The 23,530-nt window shown below is 43.2% G+C and overlaps 1 protein-coding gene across 3 annotated transcripts in view; it reads right to left on the minus strand.

Annotated features, from left to right (window-relative positions):
• pou6f2 (POU class 6 homeobox 2) overlaps positions 1–23,530 on the minus strand; it is a 79,301-nt gene that overhangs the window by 15,586 nt on the left and 40,185 nt on the right. For all 3 annotated transcript variants that reach the window (XM_085468174.1, XM_085468175.1, XM_085468176.1), the window contains exons 6-7: positions 16,439–16,785; positions 3,605–3,742 (exon numbers count right to left, since the gene is read on the minus strand). In XM_085468174.1, coding sequence (XP_085324300.1) covers positions 3,605–3,742; positions 16,439–16,785 — 485 coding nt within the window. The remainder of the gene's footprint in view (positions 1–3,604; positions 3,743–16,438; positions 16,786–23,530) is intronic.

Genomic DNA, 23,530 nt, shown 5'->3' on the forward strand with positions numbered 1-23,530 from the left:
GGCAGGGCAGGGATGTGACAGTGTAGTGAAGTACCTCGGTGTTAACTTATGGTCAGGAGGGAGGGCTTTGTTGTATAAGCTTATGGGAAGTCCTGAATCAACTAATCCTATTTATTTTTCATTTCTGAGCACTGAGCCTCAATGATTTTTTTATGACCACAATTAATCTTTTAGCAGTGAGTGTTGAGCAGAACGCTTTGGTCAAAGGCCATCATTTAACCGTAATGCAAGAGACACTTTGTTGTAGTAGAGGAAAAGGAACCTCTCTTTTTCCTTATTTACCTTAAAAAACAAGAGTCCCAAACAATTAGGTCAGTTTATGTGTGAGTGATCTCTGTCAGTCAAAGCAACTTTTTTCCTTCTAATCATTATCACTCCTCAGGAAACACCTGGAAAATATGCACCTTTTCTGTCTTTCTCCTCAGACACAGTTGTTTTCGTTTCTTCAGTTCTCCTGCGTTTTTGCCTTAGGCTTGGTTATTGGAACAACTTTTTCCATATATAACAAAATGTGGGGATGGCATCGTGCAGACTGCAGGTAGCAAGCATAAGTTAATTGGTTGTGAACAAAACTGAGTGGTGCACGTTTTACAAATTGAAAGCTACATTTTTCCAAAACATACTTCTACACACGAGTTAGTGAATGAGTGAATGACGTTATCTCTGGCAGTGAGCATAGAAGCCCCACCCACCAGCACTTCAGATCTTCTGTTTGTAAGGGACAGCCAATCAGAAGAAAGGCGGCTTAAAGAGCAGGGGGAGGGAGCTGAACTATGATTCAACCAAAGGTACTCTAGTAGTGAAGCTAGAAAATGTTTTTATGTGACAAACTAATTTATCTAGTTAACAGCACAGTTAAAGTCCTGTTTTTGAGTCTTTTTTAGCAATTGCTAAAGCTATTATGATAATATATTTATATATGAAGCTACTCTGCTCATGTTTTCTGACTGTGTACTTCCAAACCTGCAGTCCCCTGAAGCAACCAGAAGTGAATTCTCTTACTCTACAGCTAGCCTGAATTTCATGGATAAATAAAATCATTTCCTATTTGAAAATGTCCAGCTGTCGGTTTCTTTCATCACACAACCATTTCATAAATACGCAGCCAAAAAGGAGCTTGCAAAGAAAAGCGTCTGGACTTCTTTAAGTTGCTTGAAGACGTTTCACCTCTCATCCGAGAAGCTTCTTCAGTTCTAAGGTCAAATGGTGGAGAGTCCCAGATATAAACCTAGTGGGAGTGACCCCCCACAGAGGGACAAAAGGACCCCCTGATGATCCTCTAATCGCCTGTGGGGGGTCTCTCCCACTAGGTTTATATCTGGGACTCTCCACCATTTGACCTTAGAACTGAAGAAGCTTCTCGGATGAGAGGTGAAACGTCTTCAAGCAACTTAAAGAAGTCCAGACGCTTTTCTTTGCAAGCTCCTTTGACTATGATGACCTGGATGACTGAGAACCTTCACAGACATAAATATGCAGCCTTCAGGTACTCCTCCCATTCACTGCTAACTCCCTCTCCTCGCATGCCTTTCCGTTTTCTCGCCTTTATTTGGCTTCCCATGTTTGCTTCCCTTTCCAGTTCGTGGAATGACATGTGAGAAACGTGCCTCTATCCACCCAGCAGAACTCATTAAGATTATGCTGCTCTTGTTTCCGCAGAAATGCCATCTCATCTCTCCGGCCAGGGCAATCTGTGTCTTTAGCCATGGTGGCCAGGCAATATCTCTGCCCATTTTCTCTCCACCACTGTTCATGCAGTGAATTGAAACTCGGGAAGGAAAATGTTTGGGAAGTTTGGACTTGTGTCAACATACAAGTCTAAAGAAAGCTAGCGCTTACAGCAAATTAAAGCTTCAAACAGCAGACTAATAATGGTGCACCACAGAAGATATTTCCTGTTTCCTATCTGCCTCTATTCTATCACTATTTCCTGTATTCATATACAATTAACCCTATATGGTATTGTGGCTCAGCTTCACCTGTTTTAACTAACTTTGCAGGTTAACAGCAAGTGCAACTCTTACCTGTTGCGTCAGCACATGTCGTGAAAGGTAGAAGATGCTGGGAGAGATGTGATGTTCATGCACAAAGCCAAGGAATCTGTCCTAACCATACCAGGATCGTTTCAGGGATTTAAGTCAGGAAACAGCCCTTAATGTCCCCAGTGCTCAATGCAGTTTTAACTGCATTTTAAAACAGTGAGAAAAGAATTTGCACCGAAGAGAAGAGGTTCAAAAACGGCCAGAGATTTGTTTAAAAAGAAAAAAAGATCTCAGGAGTGACAGTGACTTAATAATTGTGCCTTTTATCCGCAACTGTTAATCACTGTTGCAGAGGCAGTGAGGATAAAAGAGCCTCATTGATTTCCCTTGGAGAATAAAAAAAAGCTTGGGCCAATATAATTAAGATTTAAAAACATACTGAACTCCAAACATCCACCAGGTCTGACACTTCTCAAGGTTCTCAGAACGCTTGCTTATGAAAAGGTCTTTTGGGAGAGTTGGCAGAGGAAGCGGCACAGAGGCACAATTTAAATTCAAGGAAAGGTAACTTTTTACTCATGTATTACAGACATGACACATAACTTGTCCCTAAATTCAGTTTAAGACACATCTTAAAGATAATAGCTGCTCTCTAGTAAAGACAAAATAAAGCCACTGTGTGTGTTTGTTAGACCTCCAGCCTTGTTTGAGGTACGCATTAGCCTGTATAATATTTTCTGTGGTTGGGGGGAGGAGGGGCAGGACCTTCTGATAGGGCAGTGCATGTTTCAGAGCCCTCCGTCTGAATAATGCTGAGGAATAATGAGGTGGGGAGCAAAGGATGTAGCCTAAGGCTTTGACCGTCTCTGTGACCTGATTATGTCAGGGAGTGTCAGCCACCAAGACACTACAAAAGCACAGAGCATCCCGTCAAGTCCATATCCACAGTGATCTGTTCCCAGTGCTCCAGGCACCTTGTGAGCCAGGGAAGTCCATACTGTCTCATTAGCAACGTTTAACATCAAGAGTTCGGACACACTTTACTATACGCAGTGAAGCGCGGTCGAACTGGTGGCTCTGAAATGCTCCTGCAGTCGGTTAATTTTAAAATCCAGCATGTTTTTGTGCTAAGAAATGCTTCAACATCAGCATACAGTGCAAGTGTGAAACAGCGATGAAACAGGGGTTAAAGTAAATAACACGATGTGGCACGAAAGGGCACGCGGTCCATACAATCTTCCTTTAATATGTGCTGTGTGCACCTGAGATAAGATGATTCATTAGATAAGGCCCTGCAATGACAAGCATCATCGTTCAAGCCTCTGGCTACTGATGGAACAATTCTGCAGCCACCCTGTGAATATGACAAGGTCAGCGTTTTGCTGCGCGTGAGGATAAAAGAAGGAAGGGCTTTGTTTATTCCCAAAATGCTTAACATGATGTGGGGCGGCCACTGGATTGTAGACAAACAACTTTAAGACTAGCTACTAGAAGTCTGCGTGGAAAGATCAGACTGTTTATTCTGAGCTGCACTTTTTTATACGTGATAGATGAACTCCCAGCATCTTCTAGAGCTCTCTGGAGTTTTTATTCAGCCCTATATTTAAGCTCGTTGCACTCACCTGTCCTTGTGCGTTGGTGACCAGCTGCCCGGTGGCCCCTTGCAGGTTTGACAGGGCGTTGCCAAACACCTGTGAGCCGGCGATGGATCCCATGGCTGCTGCTGCCGCTACCGCCGCCTGGCTGGCCAGAGGATTCATCTGGAGAGGGCGAAGACATTGTTTGATGGCACCAGTGCAGATGTTTACAGCACAATACAGATTCCTACAGATGCAGGTTTACAGGCGTCACACTTTTGTTTATTGTTTGTGGGGCCAGAATAGGCCAACTGCAGTGAGGGCTGCACAGTCCATCATATAGTTCCCAGAGGTCTGTGCTCCTGGACCCAGTGGGAGGCTCGAGGGTAGGGAGGAGCAGCGAAAACAGGAGGGCGGCTGTGAATAAGTGGCCATTTTACCACTCTAAGTGCTTTCTCTGGCCCCCGGGGCTCCCCACGGGCCGAGCCGAGTCTTTCCACCCGCAGCAATGACCCAACAGCTTCCCGCTCTCACAATAGAGCCAGGCGGCGTGGCCATGCATCACTGTATCGTAAAACCGCTTCAATATGCTTCGACTCAGAAATCCTCTGACTCACTGTTACAGCTGAAGCAAAGGAGGGTTAAAATGACCGCCTTTGCCCTCGCTGTAATGGACTCATCTGGTCTGGCCTGTGGTTGTGAAAAGAGGCTCGGTGCATCAGGGAGAGGTTGTAGAGCTCTGCCACATTGCTGAGATTACCCATATAAATCAAGCTAACCACTTATTAGGGGGCTGAAAATGCACTGCTGATTTGGTTGTAGTGCAGCAGAGCAAAGTCTTATTAGGTTGAGTAAGTAGATCAAAGACCAAGAAGAGATAGGAGACCTCCCAATTACTCAACAGAATAGAGAAATAATAGAAACACTGCTTAAGAAGCAGGCTGCCCGCTCCCCGCTGCTAATGCTGGTCGGGTACATGCTTAAATTAAAAGCAGGGTTTATTTACAAGATTTAAAATACAGCATGCTGCGACAAAAAGTCTCCCCAGAAACATCAACTTTTCCACACTTTCTCTGCAGCGAATTCAGCTCTGTTCATCTGAGATCACCCAGTCGCCATTCATCTTTTACCGTACCCCACCACCATATATATATTATTACACTTTTCGAAATCAAATGATGAAAAAATGCCACCGAGCGATCGATACTTTTTCATTGACAGTAAAGGTTAAGCACATTAAGAATGACACTGCATTTGTCTTATGAAATCATATTTCATGTTGGTGGCCTCAAATTGGCCGTGATTGATATTGCCTCCTCTCGTCTGAAAGTCATCCAGTTTTTCCTCGATAATCGCAAGATTGTCTTTTATGTGTCCAGCAGTTGTCCTTTGGATATCTGAACATCTCAAAACGCTGAAAAACTGCGCGCCTACTTTTAGCTGTATATATGTAGCATAAGAGAATTCAGGCTGAAATAAAGACTAACCTAAGCAGCACAGCTACAGCACATCGACTACAGGCAGGATTATCTGAGTTTACAGTGCTGCTACATTAAAGAGCATCAATGTACAGAAGCAACAATGGGAGATGCATGTACGTATCATATGGCAGCCAGTATTTCTTACACAATGTGTCATTTTTAGTATGTTTGAATCTCCATTATGTCCCCATTAGAAGATAAAAAACAAGAGTAAGACTTTACTCTTATATTTTCTCTAAAAGATGCATTTGCTTTTACTAAACTGCCCTTTGACCCACATCCTTGCTAAACACTGATAAATTATAATTCAAATTTCATGTGCACATTAATAATCTCAAGGGGCTGGAAGCATTTGGCACTGTAAGCAATTAATTAGGTTTTATACGTGACTACTTATCAGTGACATATTTAAAGGATTTTTCATGCAAAAATGTTTAATTTTTTGCAGCGGTTTTAAATAAAACCAACATTATTGTTATTTAACCAGCTTTGTTAATTGGGTTTCATTTTGTCAGACAGTCATAAATAACAGGGAAACACAGTTTTCTTTCAAGTAACACAGACTCACTGCCTTTACTGCATACACACCGATTGTGCTTAGGTACAAAGTAGCCCCCCAGAGGCTCCTACATAACCCAGGAAAAACCTGATTTATAACGGTGACTGTACTGACAAATGGCATATCCTGATAAAAGTGTAAGTGGTTATATTACACATGGATTTTTTTCTATGTACAGAAAACTTTGGCTCCCACTAAACAGGTTTTGGCTTTCCAGATGCAACTTTTAAGTGGGGTTTAATTTACTCAAGCTTATCCTCCGGAGGCCTGAGCTCTTGTTTGGGGTGCATTTATAATTTCCTCTAGCTATTTGGCATTAGTTGGACCTTATAAAGATAAAAACTGAGCATCAAATTTAAACAGACACAGATGGGGACAGTGGGTTTATTTTACAGCATAGCACAGCTCTGTCACCGTTGTTTAAAAACTGTATTTATTGATTAGAAGGAAGTATAAGAGGCAGAAAAGCCAAAATGTAATGTTCCCATAAGAGGATGAAGAGTCTCGATAGGATAAGATGAAATTTTATTAATTATATAGCCAAAAAAATAACTGTGCCGTATGGAGCCCAATTTTGTGTCTGGAAAAGCTTTGATTATACTTTTACCTTTATTACTATCATTATACAAAAGCAAAAATTGTAGAGAGATTCGTAGCAAAAGTACCTTTATTGTGATGAAAAAATAACAGCAGTAATGCTTTCCTGGAAGAGGGATAAAAAGGAGTCATCACCGCTGACCTCGTATACGCTCAAAGGCGAATGTGAATTGATGATTGTTGTGGAAAAACTTTGAGAATCAGTCGAGAATGTTTTGAAAAGTCGGTGACACATGAAAGCTGAAACGGCTCCACATCCTCCTCTGGCATGCTGCTCCCAGTAGTGCTTTCTTGGCTTTTAAAATGTCTTTTCAAAAACAAAAACAAAAAAAGAAAAGCAAAAAAAAAAAGAAAAGAAATGGAGATCACAGGGCGTGATCTATTTGACCAGCTTTGTCTTTCACACAGAACGCACATAAAGCAGCATTATCGCCCACGTTATCATCAGCAGCAAAGCCTAAAAACTGCTAATCCTGAAAAATACCACAAGTATGAAGCGACTTGTAGCGAGACTGAGAAACTGAGAGGCAGACGATCTCCTCCCCTCGTCTACCTGAAGAAGAAATAAAAGCTGCTCCGGCCGCTGTGGTAGCCCAGGTGAGACAGGCTGTGAATGTAAAATGCTGACTTGAGAGTTCTTTGAGCCGTTTGGGTGAAAACACAGCACTGAGGGTGCTGCGATTGTGAATGGGGACACAGAGAAGAGCCAACACGGTCAGTTAAACAGAGTTAAACAGAGGCTACAGATCAACACACAGATAATGTGATCTGCTCAGGCGAGCACGCCCAGAGTCTGCCTGAAAATCTGCTGCGCTCGGCGTCATTGTGTGAGTGATGGGTTGTTGGAGAAGCTTTCAGATTTATCTGAAATATTATCATTGAGCCTCATTCGATGATAGGCCTTTCAGATGCTATGTTATTCGGGTAAATCTAGGTGAAAAGAGAGCAGGCTTTATTGCCGCGTCTCTGGCACGGGATAATATGGATAGCAGTTGGAAGGAGAGCAAGGAATAAGGAGAGGCGAGGCTGTGTTCAACACCTAAACAGGTGATTTTCCGCCACGGTGACTCCTCTCAACACCTCGGCGGGAGGCACAAAATGACAGAGCTGGCCTAGCATTTGTACTGATTGCATGTGTTGGAAGAGATAAACAGTGATCATCCAGTTTGTAGAGCCTGCATGTTAACCATTGTGGTTTATTCTTTTCATTCGCTACGAAAAAGGGCGTCTGAGAAGATTTTTGGCAGATCGGGATGCTCCGGTTTAACGCAAGTGTTGAAATAAGCTCACGTCGGTGTGTTTATTTAAAAAAAAAAACAACTAACAGTTTTAAGGTAAAATTCAAGCCAGCAAATTCAAAGCCTCCATTATATCATGTGACAACATTTTGTCACCTTTAGCCCCCTCTAGCTGCTTCGCTCTCCTGGTTTAATATAGGCAAACTTGCAAGGATACACGGGGATAAACACACACAAAATAAATGTGTCTGGCGGGGAGGAAAAAAAAAGCCTGCAAATTGTTAAAAATGCATCTTTTTCGGTATGAAGGGGGGAGTCTTTAAACTCCGCCGGGCTCTCCGTCGCCTTGTTTGACCATGAGGGTCACCTGGTGCAGCAACCCGTGTAATCTCAGGAATAGAGGGAAAAATAGTGTCCCCGCAAACCGTGGAGAGACCCCTGAAAATAAAATCGTCTGACACGAACAACTGGAGTTTATTCTTGGTTTTTGCTCTTTTCATGTGGCCGTTTTAAACTTAATTGCTTTCCCCCCCCCTTTTCGGGGCCTGCACTAGACAAAAAAAGAGCAAAGATAAATGGACAAGTGGTGGAGGTGCAAGCAAGAAGGGGGGGCAGATTTGTCTACGCTCGGGCTCGGGGATTTGTGCGAAGCGTATTTTCTGCTCATCTGTGAGTCAAGAAAAGAATCAAACGTGCGTTTAACCTAACAGGGAAATTTCAAAGAGAATTGACCTGATGCTGAAAGTGGTTACATACAAACTTTTTACAGGTAGAAACAATCATCTACAAAAATATCGGAAAGTTTTACCCTCAATCATCCAGCCACAGCTGAATCAAAGTGGACCCAGCAGGGTAAATCATCAGTCAATACCACTATTGTTTCTGTATGAGGAGAATGTCCTTTATCTGGAGCAACATGGAAGCTTCCTTCGTCCGTCCTCGCCCCACATCTCTGTCTCCTCCCTGCTCTTTTCCCACTCCGGAGTGAATGTAATCAGCTGTGACATGAGAAAACACGTTCTGTGTCTGTCAGGACTCTGCAAGTCTTCCGCTGACAGTCCTCTGCTGACTCCCCTCCTCCCCCAAAAAAGCCTCTCGCCCACCTCCCTGTCTCCCCTTCCTCACATCTGCTGTGCTTATGAACATCAAAATGCCATTAGGCCCTCCAAAACACCTCTAGTCCCTTGGTTGGCGGGGGCCTCGCACCGTGGTTGTGCACTCTGAGCCCTCCCAGCGCCAAATATTGCTCACCACTGGGCCTCAGCTCCAGCCGTTGTGAAAAATAAACCCCAAAAAGAGCCATTTTTGAGGAGAAATATTGGAACGTGAAAGACAGATAGAACAACTGGGGCAGATAACACCCGGCAAAATACAATAACGCTGCATCCGGTGACAGTCGGGCATTGTAATTGCTTAAGGCAGCGTAGGGATGGTGGTGGCAGCGGGTGTGGACGTGGAGGTGGCCGAGGTGGCACGGCGGGTGCTAATGGAGTGATGTCATATGGAAGACCAGAATGACAGCTAGTTAACTGAGGCGGTTTGGCTGATCAAATAAAATGCATTAACTCCAGGAAATGGATATCGCGGGCGGTCTCAGAAATGGCCATATCTAATGAGGCGAAATGCAAATGAGGGAGGAAAAGAGTCGTGAAAACGTTTAAACTAACTATAAAGGGATGATGGAGTGTCGGACAGTGGCCGTCAATCTCCCCGCTCATTACCTTCATGTGAAATTAACAGCAGCTTTAATCATTACATAAAATCTGCTCCAGCCCATTTGTTGATAATTGTGAGGCACGGCGGTTCAGAGCGGGTTCCTTGTCATTAATCACCGCAGCAGTATATTTCCACTGGTTAGGGGACACTCGGAGAGTAAAAATATAAGTTATACTACAGTCCTCCAACACTATTCCTCTTCCTGGAGAATGATCTATAATATTTAGCTGTTTCCAGATGTATTAAATTTGAAACTACTTGGTGATTAAGTATCTACAGGAAAGTGCTGACCATTTCAGCTCATGATGTGACATATTTGGTGCAGTTATTTCTGTACCATACTAGCGCTGGGCTGGAAATCACAGCCGCGACCAGCGTTGCGGGAAAATATACTGCTGCTCCGGCTATGATTTCTTAAAGTGGGTACCTGGCCACGGGAGAAAATGAAAAATCAAATCATTAGGCGATCCGACTGTGGAGAATCAACAAAGACTCTTTGCAGCCTTTAGATGAGCATTACCTCAAATATTCAATGTTTAATAAACCATATTTCTTGATTCTTGAGTTGTATTTCCACTGGACTGATTACATCCCATTGCTTTTCGTTTAGGTGGAAATGGCATCTCTTTTCACTCTGCTGTTGTTTGACATATAAATATAGCATTTGAATGACTTTAATATCTTCCTAATCAATGTCCAGTGATCTTTTGATGTCCTCAATTCAATATAGGAAGGGTCATCCATGCCGCAGCTTTATAAACACAATAAAGGTAAATGATTACTCTCCACAGTGGTGTCCAAAAATACGGCCAGTAATGAAGAGAAATGGAGGAGTTTGAGGAGGAGGCCTGTCATGTGTCATTGGCCAACTCTGAGCCCTAAGATTAATCACGAGAGAGGGGCTCTGTGGCTAAGATGTGGTCACTCTTGATCAATAAATCCACCACCCTCCCTCCCCTCCGTCCATGTCTCCTTCGCTCCCCCCCCGCATCCCTCCCCCCCAAAAAAGAAAAAAAAGAAAAAGAAACAAATACAGAGTTGTTGGCATGAGCTAAATCAGCATAAGTGGAGAAGTGAATTGATGAAATATGCCGCCGTATTTGTATTGATTATCTCAGTTTCGACTTCAAAGGTTTCCCCCCACCTTTGAGGAGTTGACTCAAGGAAGTGCACTTTTCTTGGATTCCAGTTGAGTCTATTTACAAAACCCATCAATTGTACATTCCCGCTAATAATGAAAAAGGGCAGGTAGACAGAGGAGGTGGGGGTTGGGGTTGGGAGAAAATGCAAAAAAGCTCCTCAGAGAGTGCAGGTGCAAATGAAAGGAATTTAAACCCACACAGCCCACTTCATATTACTAAAATATACACCAAATCCAGCCTCGGCTTACTACGACTGGAAACACTGCAGAGAAGAATTTCTGATAATATTCTGCAGAGACCACAAATGGGACTTTTGACTTGCTCTATGAGGAGGGTATAATGCAATAACATTGCATTAAAAGGGCCTTTTTACAGCGTGGCAGAGCCGCGCAGCTGTATTCCTCGTGCGAGCCCGGTGCTCTGTTTGCGGTCACTAATGGGCATCAGAAATTACAGGCAGTGGAATCGCGCCCCGCGGGGGGACTGGCCTCCTCAGCAGAGCGGAGCACTTAGACGGTGTCTGGGAGGCTGCTGGAGGAGAAAGGGGGGAACTCAATGTCACAGCCCTGCCTCATAATTAAAGAAACCCTATTCCTTTTCCACTGTTAGGTGAGCCCTAGCTCGGTGCTCCATCTGAGGGCTCCCCTGTGGGCGTCTAATGCGTGTTGCCCCCAGTGTCCATGTGGGCTGATCAGGGAGCTGTGCCTTTCTGCTGGGTGTCTGAGCTGCAAGCCCTCTGCCCACCTCGAGAGTAATGGGGCCAGGCTTAGAAGGATTGCAGATTTAAAAAAAGAAAAAAAAGAAAAAGTGACGGAAATATCAACTTGGCGAGCTCTGAAAACTCAACAAAACCAGAAAAGCCAAAAAGTAAGTGCAAGGTGCAATGTGGGTGCAGTTTTAAAAGTGAAAGTGCCCTCACAGTTTTCCAGAGGATCCTTGCGAAATATGATAAATTTAACTTTCGCCTTATTTAGAAATTCAAGGCTCATCGTCGCTCCTTAAGTCTCTAGATTTTCTCCCTGCCTAATCCCTCATTTGAAGTAAATAAAAGTAGTAGAGCTGTCATGGTCAGGTTGTTTTCCTCATCTAGCTCCCATGCTTTATAATTATTCATATGAAATGTGGTGCTGTTGATGGGCAACAGTCTTATTTTCTGCTTCAGTCAACAGTGCACATTTGTATTTCTAAATTGTGGAGCGCTTGTTATGTAAGGCAATTTTCTGCCTTCTTAAGAGCCGGATCTCCTGTGCATTAATAAGAGGCTAGGCTGAGCTGCTGGAGAGCCGAGGGCCCGCTCATGCTCTAAAACCACGCAGCTACCAGCAGCCATTTAAACACACAGCCTGCCATCATATACCGCGAGTATATATTTAAAAGTTTTATTTGAAATCTGGGGATTTAAAGCAGGTGTTATTGCGGATAATGCCAGGACGTGAGGACACTTTAAAGCTTCTACATGAAAGTAAAATTATAAGAGAAGAACGCCCAACTTTTATTCTCATGCATAAATATTTTTAAATGGTCTTTTTAATTGTCATTTCCATTAATTGTATCTTCCTCGCCAAAACTGGCAGAAAAAAGACACTCAAAACACTTTTTACTGGAAGAAATCATTTCAAATAATGTGTTTTTGTAATTCTTTTTATTTCAACATTTAAGAGCGACTTTTCCCTTTTAACGTAAACGCTGCCCAGCGTGCGCCACTGGGCCCACATTTAAGCATGTCATTTTAATTTTGAGTTAATATCCTGCAGAATGACGGCGGCTCCCTCTTTGCTAAATTCAATGAGCACGGAGCTGATCTGGAAAATCAATTAATCGATGTGCAAGACTCATTTAATACACATGATAATATAATGGGAAAAATGTCCCCCCCCCTACAAAAAAAAAAAAAGGGAGACATTTGGAGCAAATTGGACAGTGGTGATTTTAACAGTGGTTGACATAAGTAAAAGTGCACTGCAGCGGAAAACAGTGACATGAGTGTCTGAAGGGGCCTCAGCTGGAGACAAAAGCAGCAGTGATGGGCTCGAGATTTGAGGAGGATGGTGGAGTGAGCAGGAATGGGGAGGAAAAGGAGGAGGAGGAGGAATGGGAGGATGGCAAGGAGGTGAGGAAAGATGGAGAGTGCAGACAGCCAGGCCTCTGAAAGGCCATTGTGGTTGGCAGCGGCTGACCTTGGTGACGATGGGTTTTCACCAGAGGCTTCTAATGAAGGCTGATTGCCAGGGAATAGTGAGGGAGCCAAAGGGGTGGAGAGGAGAGCGTGGAGGGGGGAGAGAGAGAGGAGAGGGAGAGAGAAAAGGATTGAGGAGAGACTCAGGTAATTGCAGCACTTGTGGGTTGAGGCCCTGCAGTCTTGTGATGTCGGGGTGCAGTGGGGAAGAAGAGAGATGTCTGTGGACGCTTTGGTGGTAAATTGTGGAGCACAGGGATAGGAGGCAGGCCCCTAGGCTGTAATTACCCCTATGAGTGTGTGGATGGAGAGTGGACAGGCCCAGTGTGGGGCTCTGACAGCGATCAAGGAGACGACTACGAAGGGGAGAGAGACAGACGGCGGGAGTCTGACGGAGGAGGAAGACAGGACGCCTCCACCTCCGCCAGGCCCCCCGAAAACCAGCCAGCCAGACACTGGACCAAGGTCAGAAGCTATTAGTGAACACACAACACGCTGGTGACAAGACAGCCATGACAAGAACAGCAGCACTGTAAAGGGTGCAGTTTCTGGATGGAGGAAGACATAATGTAGAAGGGGGGAAAAAGGGGCAATAAAAAGCAACTAATTAGATTAGAGGCACAAAGAGACGGATGCCGGGCCTCCGCTGGATGGCGCAGCAGGGTCAGGAGGGTCCGGGCAGACGAACTGGAATAAGACATTTGATAGGCTGGCCTAAGCTTCCCGCTGCCATGGATCAGTATGTACTGCCTCTCCTTTCCCCTGCCTGGGCTGATGTAACTCACTGGAGTGGCAAATTACACCAGACCTACAGCTGTAGCCCGACATTATGATTAATTTGATCAGTAATTTCTCCTGTTTTTCATTTTAATCGCCGAGACCATTCTGCTGTGGCAGGTCTTTCAGATCTAATTAAGATCAATTCCGGTGTAACAGACTTGGCGCGCCTTTACCCCGTCAAATCCCTGAGCTCTCCGGGCGTGGAGAAAACCCGCAGCTCTAATCAATCAACTTCCAGCAAAATCCAGCGGGCTCCCACAATCAGCCCATTAACGCACTTAAGCAAATTTCATAATCTTCCTCTGTCTATTTGTCATCACTGTGGTGGCTATTTCAGGCAGCTCCAGGCTGCCTCTGACTGCACTCTGCATGTTGGGGAGCTGCAGACAGAGTGTGTGAAAGGTGTAGGAAGGTAAATTCTCCCTTCATTTAACCACATTAGCTTCACTAATATAAGTTTAAAACACCGACTCGAGGGGGTTCGGTCTGCTGCCGTACGATTTGTAGTCTAATACGAGTATTAATGAGCTAATTAATGAAATTTGACTCACAAATTAAAAAATGCCAAACCCTCAAAAACACCAGGGATGTAATGAAGGCTTAGGATTTCTTCTCTGTGAGTTTACAAAGAATATCACACACCTCCCATGAGAAGAGAATTACAATGGGACATTAATTGGAACATAATGAGTGTTTGTCTCTCTGCGGCGCTGTGCAGTCTTTTCTGCAAATAGTTGAATGGCTGAGTGATTCTACTTGTTTGAATAATGACGGTAGGAAATAGGGGTGTTATCTGCAAAATGCTCATTGTATTATGGTAATTATGACTCCACTTTACTGCACACACTGGTTCCTCTGGGTAAAACACAGAAACACCAGAAATGCCCTTCTGTGCTGTTCATTAAAACATACAAAAGCACGATCGGGGTGACGGTGCTCACGTGCGCACGAGAAAGTCTCCACTCGGGGAAGTGCTTTGAATTTAAAAACTTCTGTAAATGAACCAGAGACGTGGGACTGAAAATCCAATCACTGACCCAAGCGGCGGAGGGAGGCGGAGCTGCTGTTTAAATCCTATTGCAGCCATGAGAGGGTGCTGAGGCCGCGGCCTGTCCTTCAGAGAGCCCCTCCCTGTGTAACTCACCCCTTGAAAATCCCAGCAATGACCCAGAGAAACTAAACCTTTTATGGCCATTTTGCTTCTTCTTCTACACACACACACACACACACACACACACACACACTATAATCCTATTTGATGAGGCAATATCTTAATGATACCCGATGTGGCCCCTCTGGCCCCCTCAAAGAAGGTCTGTCCTCAGCCATCGTAATCAGCAACCCTGCTTCCTTCACAGAAACACCACCTCGATAAAGCTCGGGAACTCAGACACGCAGTGAGCTTGAAATAACAATGGTTCTGCTGCTTTTGTTTAGATTCTTGGAAATTTAACCAAGTGGTGGTTTCCTAGCATATTAAAGCTTAAGAGAGTATCTGTTACTTAAGGTGTTTACACACTGTCTGATGCAAGCTTAATGTGTGGATCTGTATGTTGGTCAGGAGCTCTTGTATCCACAGTCAGACCGGACAGCCTGTTTGGCGCGATGTAGCGGCCAGCCTTTGGAGCCCATTAAATCCAGAGGCTGTTTTTCCTGCTGAGTCTCACTAGGCCGTGACAGGGCCGGAGAGGGCTGCGAGGGGAAACAAATAGCCCAACTCATCCTGGCCATAAAGAAGCTTGCACCACAACCCAATAAGGGTCTGACGCTGATGAATGTGACCAGGGACAGAAAGGCGACCCTGGCCAGTCTCCACCAGAAATGAAACCACAGGGATATAAAATAGGTTATTATCGTCACACAGTGACAGGCAGACGGACAGAAGGGCAGAGATGGATGGACAGACAAAGTGACTAAAAAGGAGGTTGAGTGGGAAGAGCAGCAAAGATTAAAGGACTGATTACGACTGGAAAGCCTAAGGATAGATAACCTCAGAATCCCTCCTCGATCTGCAGCAGCAGGATACGATTAATGCGTCTCGCCTGGCTGTGAGGTTGGATGTGCTCAAGTGCGTCAAGGCTTCAATAAAAACATGCATATTCTAATAGGTCCACATGGACACCACTTGATAAAGATCATCTGCAGACAAACAATCGAGCGCAGAGTATACAGCTGCTGGTAAAGGCCACAATGATGCGATTCCCATCCACATGTCAGCTCATGAAGCACTTTTCTTTTTAAAAAGAAACACTTCTTGGCCTTACTGCAAGATCAGTGAGCAGAGCTATTGTTACTATGGTTGACGTAGATAATCTGTATTAATAAAAAGAACAAATTAATGGGCAACGGCAGTGACATGATGATAAATACGTTTTAACTCTGTTCTGATGTAATTTAAAATAGCCTTTAAATATTTACATTCTAAACCAAAACAGAACTAATAAAGACCAAAAATGAAACCTCAATCCACGTAAATATAAGAGTACTGATGTAGGTGAACAGGTTGGATTAAAACCAATCAGAAGTGCCAAATCCTCTTTAGATCTACCCTCACTCATACCAGTTGGCAACCCCCTGGCAACCTCTAGAGACAAGGACAAATGTATATTCCCTGAATGGTTGGCAAGTGGTTGCTGTTGCTGGAATAGATAGATCTCAAAGTGTGCGGCACCAAAAACCTCCTTATGATTGTTTTGGTTACTAGAAGATTGATGTAGTTTGCAAGGAAGATGCCAACTTGCCAACTTCGCCTTCAAAGTAAAAGCTCGGTTTTTTAAAACATGCTAGTTTAAGTGGTTTTCCATTTCCAGTTTGTTAGAGAGACTTTGCAGACAAGTCATCATCTTACATGTGAATCTGCTAGCAGCCAAAGCAATCACAAGGAGGATTTTGGTGCTGCACCTTCTTTGCGATTTATTTAATCTAACGACACCAATCACTCGCCTATGTCTTTGACACTGCATATGTCTTTAAGACCGATTTTGCCTAGTGACACCAAGTGGCCTCCACCAATCACTCATTAACTTGTCAGGGAGTACACATTTTTTACGTATCTGGGGCTTAGCAATTAATTTTCCAGCAACCTCCAGCCAAAAATCCAAATAGAGTGTGCTGAATTAGAAGTTGTTTTAGAGAGAGGAGAAGCTGGACCTGTGCTTATCTACAAATACATGTTAGTTTGTGGACTCACGGGCAAAGGCATGGGTGGAGTGACGGGTGACGGGAGGCTGCGGGCTGGAGACTGGTTGGGTCGGTGCGGCGGGGACTGCTGCGGCTGCCCGGAGGTGGAGGAGCAGGTGGAGGCTGGAGACGGGACGGAGGTCTGATGCTGCTGCTGGCTGGGTGGGGTCATGTGATGCTGGGATGACAGCTGGTTCTGGTTATGGGAGTGAGACTGTTGGTGATGGTGGTGCTGCTGTTGCTGCTGCTGATGTTGCTGTTGCTGCTGCTGCTGTTGTTGCTGCTGCTGCTGGTGGTGCTGCTGCATCTGTTGGAGCTGCTGCAGGTGCTGGAGCTGGGAGTTCAGTGATGAGGTAGCTGTTGATGAAAGGACAGGAGTTTGATTCTTCGTAGTGTCTGAGCCACACGCTGCAGAAGTGTTTCAGCACATAAACAAGAGGCCTTCATTATCTGAAGAATATTTTCACACCAAAGACAGAAACACATGCACACATAGAGTGTGGGATGCATAGGGTAAACAGTGAAAGACAGATGTAAATTGCATGGAGCCACAACAAGGTCCTCCTGGGTTTTTAGCCTGCATGATGGAGTCACTGAATTCAATTTAGCTAGTTGGAGGACAAAGCTATCAAGCCTGACTGATATAATTGCTCTCCGGAGCCAAAAGTCGTCATTGTCACTCGGCGAAAGAAAGAATCTTTGGTTTAATGGCTCAAAATCTCATAAGAAAGAGACATCCATCTTCTCTGTAAGAGTTCAGAAATAAACCCATTAACTAATTGGATCCAATAATAGCGTGCCATTAGAAAGTAATTCCAACATTTAAATGCTTATAAATTTTTATGCTGTTTAAAAAAAAAATCAGTTAACACTCAAGCTGCAGCCACACCAGACATGCAGATACTACCAAGTAGGGCTGGGCGATATGACCCAAAATTCATATCTCGATATTTTTTACCTGGATGGCGATATAAGATATATATCTCGATATTATTATTTTTTTAAGCCATAAGTTAAGAACAAAAAGAGAGTTCTTAGTCACACTGTGTCCCAGCTGTCACACGGGCACTTTTACTTACATACAGCGTAGATGTACATGAAGAAATTACTCAAAAATAAATTATCAGCATTTATTAAATAATCATGGTCCATAAATAAAAGAAAACAATGTTGTTTTTGTGCATAACAAAAAGCTCACAATTGTGCAGTCAAAATGTAAACTAATAGATGCTGAGCGTAATAACAAAGAGACAGATTTCACAGCTGCACCACGTCTCTGAACAGGTCTCTGAACACGTATCACTCCGCGAGGCTCCTCCTCGGTAGCCGTAGTCCTCTGACAATCCATCAAGCGGTGCAACTCCGTAGCTTAGCAAAGTCATATTAAAACATTTTTTGACAGATTGCTGAGCGCTGTGTACCACATAAAATCGGTTCGCGGTCAGTAAGCACAACCAGAATTCATACATAAGGTGCACTGTCGATTTCTGAGAAAATGAAAGGATTTTAGGCCGTGCAGCACCTCCGGGCTGCATGTCGTTAGCGCGGTTAGCTCGCTAACACGTTGACACCGTCCAGCCCCACGCACGGTAACTCGCTAACGGAGATTTTCCGCTTTCATCTTGTCATTGCCTGCAGGTGAAGCTATGGGGGAGGCGGAGTTGTGTTCAGTGAAGGAGAGGCGAGGCCGAGTAACGCAGCGTAGAGACAAAAGTGGACGAAAGAGAGGCAAACCTGCGGCTCCACAAGTATAATTATAACGTAACATAGACTATATCGATATAAACGATATTGTCACATCTTATATCTCGTATGAAAATATATCGATATTTTTTAAAAAACTCGATATATCGCCCAGCCCTACTACCAAGTACCCAGAGAGCACACCTGACATAAAACAAATGTAAAAACATGTTGGTGTGACCGCTGTGCAGTTCACTCCAAACACCCGAATACACAACTTGGTGGATCTTCTGTCATTTCACACACACAAACACACACTTTATGTTTGGATGTCAGACGAAAGCCACAGCACAACACAGACAACGAATGATTTCTACTAAAGGAATCAACCGTAACACCATATGTGCGAAATGGGCTAAAAACAACAACATCTAAGCTGACCTTCACACCCTAAACAGAAGAAAGGACAAACTGAGTTTACACACAGATGTGATGGATAGAAGAGACTTTTTAAAACCGGTGTATGTCTTAACATGTTGACAGTTCAACCGCTTAAAAACAACTTTACATATCAGAACATATCATTGCTACGCTTGACTTCCAGCAGACTGCTGTGGACTGCTCGGTGATGCTACACAGCCTTAGACAGAAAAGAAAAGAGTGAAATCAACATTTGACTGTTTCTGTGCTGCAAAAGATAATTTGGGTTTAGTGGAGACAGGACTGATCTGTATGGAGATATTTCATCTAGCTTTTTACAGTGTAGTGCACAATAAAAAGACATTTCTGCCCTATGTAATTGTTTCCACAGTTAAAGTTACTTTCAGCTGCTCACTTATTCAGAAGAGGGTGACCACAGCAGGTAGCTCTGCATGTTTGATTTGCCCTTCTTAACACAACCCACAAAAGAGTTTGTTTCTCCTCCCAAAATTGAATTCAGCCTCATTTGCTTGTTAGGCAAAAGTGTAAACTACTGCACTATAGAGCCGCTTCAGTTCTTAAAAAAAGTCAAAAAATAATCTTAAAACCTACAACTTCTTTGGATGGAAAGTAGACTCTGATCTTTCAGTACTAGCATTTCAATTCCATTCAATTCAGTTTATTTACAAATCCCATCAACAGTCGCCTCAAAGTGCTTAAAACATCCAGAAAAATGAAAATGTAAACACAGAAAAACACCCTTCAATCATGCTATGAGTGTTGATGTTGCATAGTTTGCCCACCAGAGGGCACTCTACAATATGTCTCTGGGTTGCAACAACCACAACAGGCAGTTGATTCAAGAACTATCGGGCGGTGGTAAACGAATAATCCACGAGTTGTTGTAACAGCAAAATTACTTTTTAAACATCACTTTCGTTATCTTAGACTACACTATTAAATTACTCCATATAATTCTGCGTTGTGTGTCTGAATTAAAAAAATTTCGGATTTTTAAATCACCAAATATCGGTATCGGTCTTTAAAATCTCATATACTAAAAAGCAAGGTAATTATGCTGAGTAAAGCATATGCTGTCTAAACAAGCTAAATTAACAAGTTTTGCGAAAAATACACTTCCTGTTTTTAGAATTAGGAAAATAAAGACTAAATAAATACTTCAATTAAACTTCTATTAATAACTAAATTAACTACGTTTGCCTCTTTTAAGTCAAATGTTCATGCTTTAAAACTAAAAATCCACAAACTAGGGTGTAAACTGTGATGTCATTCTGAAAAACATATAAAGTGTCGCAGATAATGTATTTATACTATATTAACATACACGGCCGAACTAAGCTAAGCTAAATATTTACAGTGTCTATAACACAAAGGCCCTGATAACAAACACTGGAAAATGACTTGTGAACATCTATTGATAATACGGCCCAGCAATTGTGAACACATCGTAGACAAGCTTGTACACACACCGAATCAATGCACTTAAATTATTTAAGTATGCTTGTCTCATAAAAGATGAATAAAACATCAGGGCAGACAAGTCTTTGATTAGCGTGGTCACTTCGTCTCCAGGACAGGCACAGATGAACATTTGATGAAGATCAGATCATCCTCCTCTTTCCTCACTCTGCAGAAGCCCAGCCAAAGAGAGCCGGCATCTCTTGGCCAGTAAACAGCACACTTTTACATTTCTTCTACCTCCTGACACATTGACACCTCTCTCACACCCCCACCATGAATTATATATCATCTGTGCAAACGGCAAGAGTCCAATTCGCACTTGAAATGTTGGGGCAAGTTGTCTAGCAAGCGCTGAGCCCCTGACAGGACCGGCTCTTTTCCTTTGCAACTTCACAACGACAAAATGTTGAGCCCCATTTAAAGATGGAATAAAAGGGAACAAAGACGGAGAAAACAAAAGGGGGGCAAAATGAGATTTCTGTCAAAAAATTATCGAAACCAGGCGAAGATCAAAGACGATTGAAGAATTTCCTCCAGCGCCAACCATTACGCCAAGGAACACGAGGCACAACAAAAGAATATGAAGCAGAAGAAAACAAATACAGAGGGAATATGGAAGAAGCCCCATGTGGCCTTATTATAAGGGCTACACTGCAGGTAACTATATTCTTTAACAGCAGTGCTTTATAAATTCTGTCATCTTGTTAAGACTGTCAGGACCACTGACCCTCCCTTCCTCTCTAACTGGGCAACTGGCATTTTGAAGCTCATTCTTTTAACCACAGCTGTCTGATTGCTTTGGTTGAGCACATAATCCAAACAGCTTGTCTCAGCTAATTGTTTGTGCTCCTTCCTCCAGCAGACACAGGGCCGAGGATGAGAGCGGGAGCTTCACTTGTGATGGAGAGAGGGCAAAAGGGTGCCGGGATCCTATAGAGCTCATTATATCTCCCACTGTCTCTTTGTTGTGTTTCATATTCACTAGTTCTCGTCTGCTGCGATGCAGTCAGCGCTCCCACTTAGTCATCGCGCCTGAGGGGTGGAAGAGCAAGGGTCTCACTTTCAGTGTTGTCACAACTTGCCTATGTTAATGTTTCTAATGAGGAATGAGCCAGATCATGCGGCGCAATGATCAGATGCAAACGAAACTCAATTTTAAACTTTTAACAACAATCATTTGGGACTCCGAGACACCAGCGCTGAGAAGTCTCAGGCCTTCAACCTCAGCGCTTTGAGAAACTGTCTGCCATTTCTCTTTCAGAGCTTCTTCTTCTTTTTCTTTTTTTTCGCTTTAGTGCCACAGTAGAAATCAACTGTTATCTCTGACTGTCCTGGCCCAGGCTTGTGAAGTAGTGGAGGACGAAGCGAGACTGATTGTCAGAGGTCGAAAGGCTAGGTCAAAGCCGGCTCGTTCGTCAGACAAAATGCTATTTTTGTTTCCTGTGCGGTTGAGTAGTGGGGTGGGAGGGCGGGCAGTCTGCTCTCTCATTACCAGCGCTATCTCAGTAGTCACTGCCAACCCACCTATTACAGCACTTTTCTCTCTGGGGCTGATTCAAGCTCCTTGTTTTCCTCCCGATGTACAACACCTGCCTTTGTAACTATTTCCCTTGAATTGCCTTATACACCCTTTGCCTGTGTGCTTGTTTGTGCATATGTAAATGAGTCTGGCTACCTGTTGGTATCGTGTCATCCTAACATCCACAGTGCATTTTTCGAGTTAAATGAAATATGAAAACATCTGTTGATGCATTTAGCCTTTCTGAAAAGCAAAAAATAGGTGGTCGTCATGTTATAGCGCTTAGAAAAGACCCGGGCAAGGCCAGCATGAAGAGTGATTGCAGGGTCATAGCAATCACATCTACACAAAGGGACTTTGACTATCATTCGTTCTATCAAACCGCACGTGATCTGTGTTGCATAAAGTATGGACAGAAGGAGTCGGAGACGATGATCTCATGTTGGAGGCATTCAGTATTTCTAGCCGTTAAAAAGGAAACGATAGTTCACAAAGCTTGGACAGAATGTACTGAGTTTCAGGACTGAATAAAATCTAATGGTACCTTTTGTATATTCATGCATGCACACTGGCTTTCATATGCATCTCTTCCTTTAAAGCCAAGAAAAAGTTTTTCATCTAGCTGCTTATACACTGCTGCACTATCTGGATGTCTTTAGCCTCACTTAGGAGAGGAGTGCAGTAAATTAAGAGCTAATCAGAAGCTACAGAGGAGCCTTTCCAGGTTGATGAAATTGTCCTATGTGACCCACCCTGTATCTTTAGGAACTGCTCTCGTCTCTAAACACGGCTGTCATTCTCCGACGAGAGAGGTGAGGGGGGGACAAACAAGCTCCCCATTACTGCTCTGCCTCACGTTCCTCTATGGGAGTCCATAAACCACTGTCTCAATTGCCTTTTCAGTGAGTCACACTGATAATTACTCCACTGGAGGTAAGGAGATTTAGACTCTATGAGATCTGGTAATTATGAAGGTGGTCAAGGGAAGGTCATTTTTTACTCTGTGGATTAGATCGGCGCGCTCGCACACTGATGAAGGGGATAACATCACTGTTTCTGCTCTCATTTCCTTTGTGAAATGTTAACTTTTAGTTCACTTTCATAACACTGATTACGCGTCAAGGTAATTATTTCTATCACTGGTCATTCTGTCTGTCTTTTTTTTAAATTCAAAAGTGATTTATTAAAACACAGAAAGATGAAAAGAAAGTGGCATCAGAGGTGGAGCATTTAGTATTAACCTGATAAATGACAAAAGGCATGAATTTGTGTAAATTGACACAGTTTAGCACAGGAAACATTTATTTTTGTTTCCTAAAGGCCATACTGGTGAGATAAGCAAACAATAGAGGTCAGTTATCTTAAACTTCCTGCATTTAATACAAATGCTAGAATATTTTATAGCTTTTTCAGAGTCTGGAAATACTTTATGTTTCATAAAGCATTCATTTGGTGCCCACTGAGTTCAAAATGAAAATCTGACTTGCATAAAACAATCCACTTATCATGACTATCATACTAACATTTAAATTCACCTACATCTATCTAATTTTCTGACAATGGACCACTGCTTGCATGAAACACGATACATTATAAATATTGCGTCAACTGTTTTACTCTGACTTGAGCTTTAATATACAGACCTGCATCGCTGAATCAAGTAGAAATTAGACTTACATTTACTATTTATGAATAAAGGAATAATGGATCATTTCTGAGGATCATTGCTTCCTTTTTTAATAAGTAGCACAGACTCATTACAATCATTCACCTTAAAATTTATTAACACAATGGTTGGTTTTAATCAGTTTTTTAAGACACTGCAGGCTGGACTGAGATGGCCCGCAGGCTGTATTTTGCCCGTGTGTGGTTTGCAGCATATCTGGTTCAGTTTTGGTAGAAACACTTAGACCAGGAGTGTCAGTGTTTAAACCGTGGGCCACATACACCCATAAACTCTGATCTTAAATGTGCCGAACCAGCTAAACTCCCCTTTGT

Source organism: Copadichromis virginalis, linkage group LG9 (genome assembly GCF_057382275.1).
Source record: "Copadichromis virginalis isolate Kocher_CV1m ecotype Utaka linkage group LG9, C_Virginalis_male_GT1.1, whole genome shotgun sequence".
Taxonomy (NCBI): Eukaryota; Metazoa; Chordata; class Actinopteri; order Cichliformes; family Cichlidae; genus Copadichromis; species Copadichromis virginalis.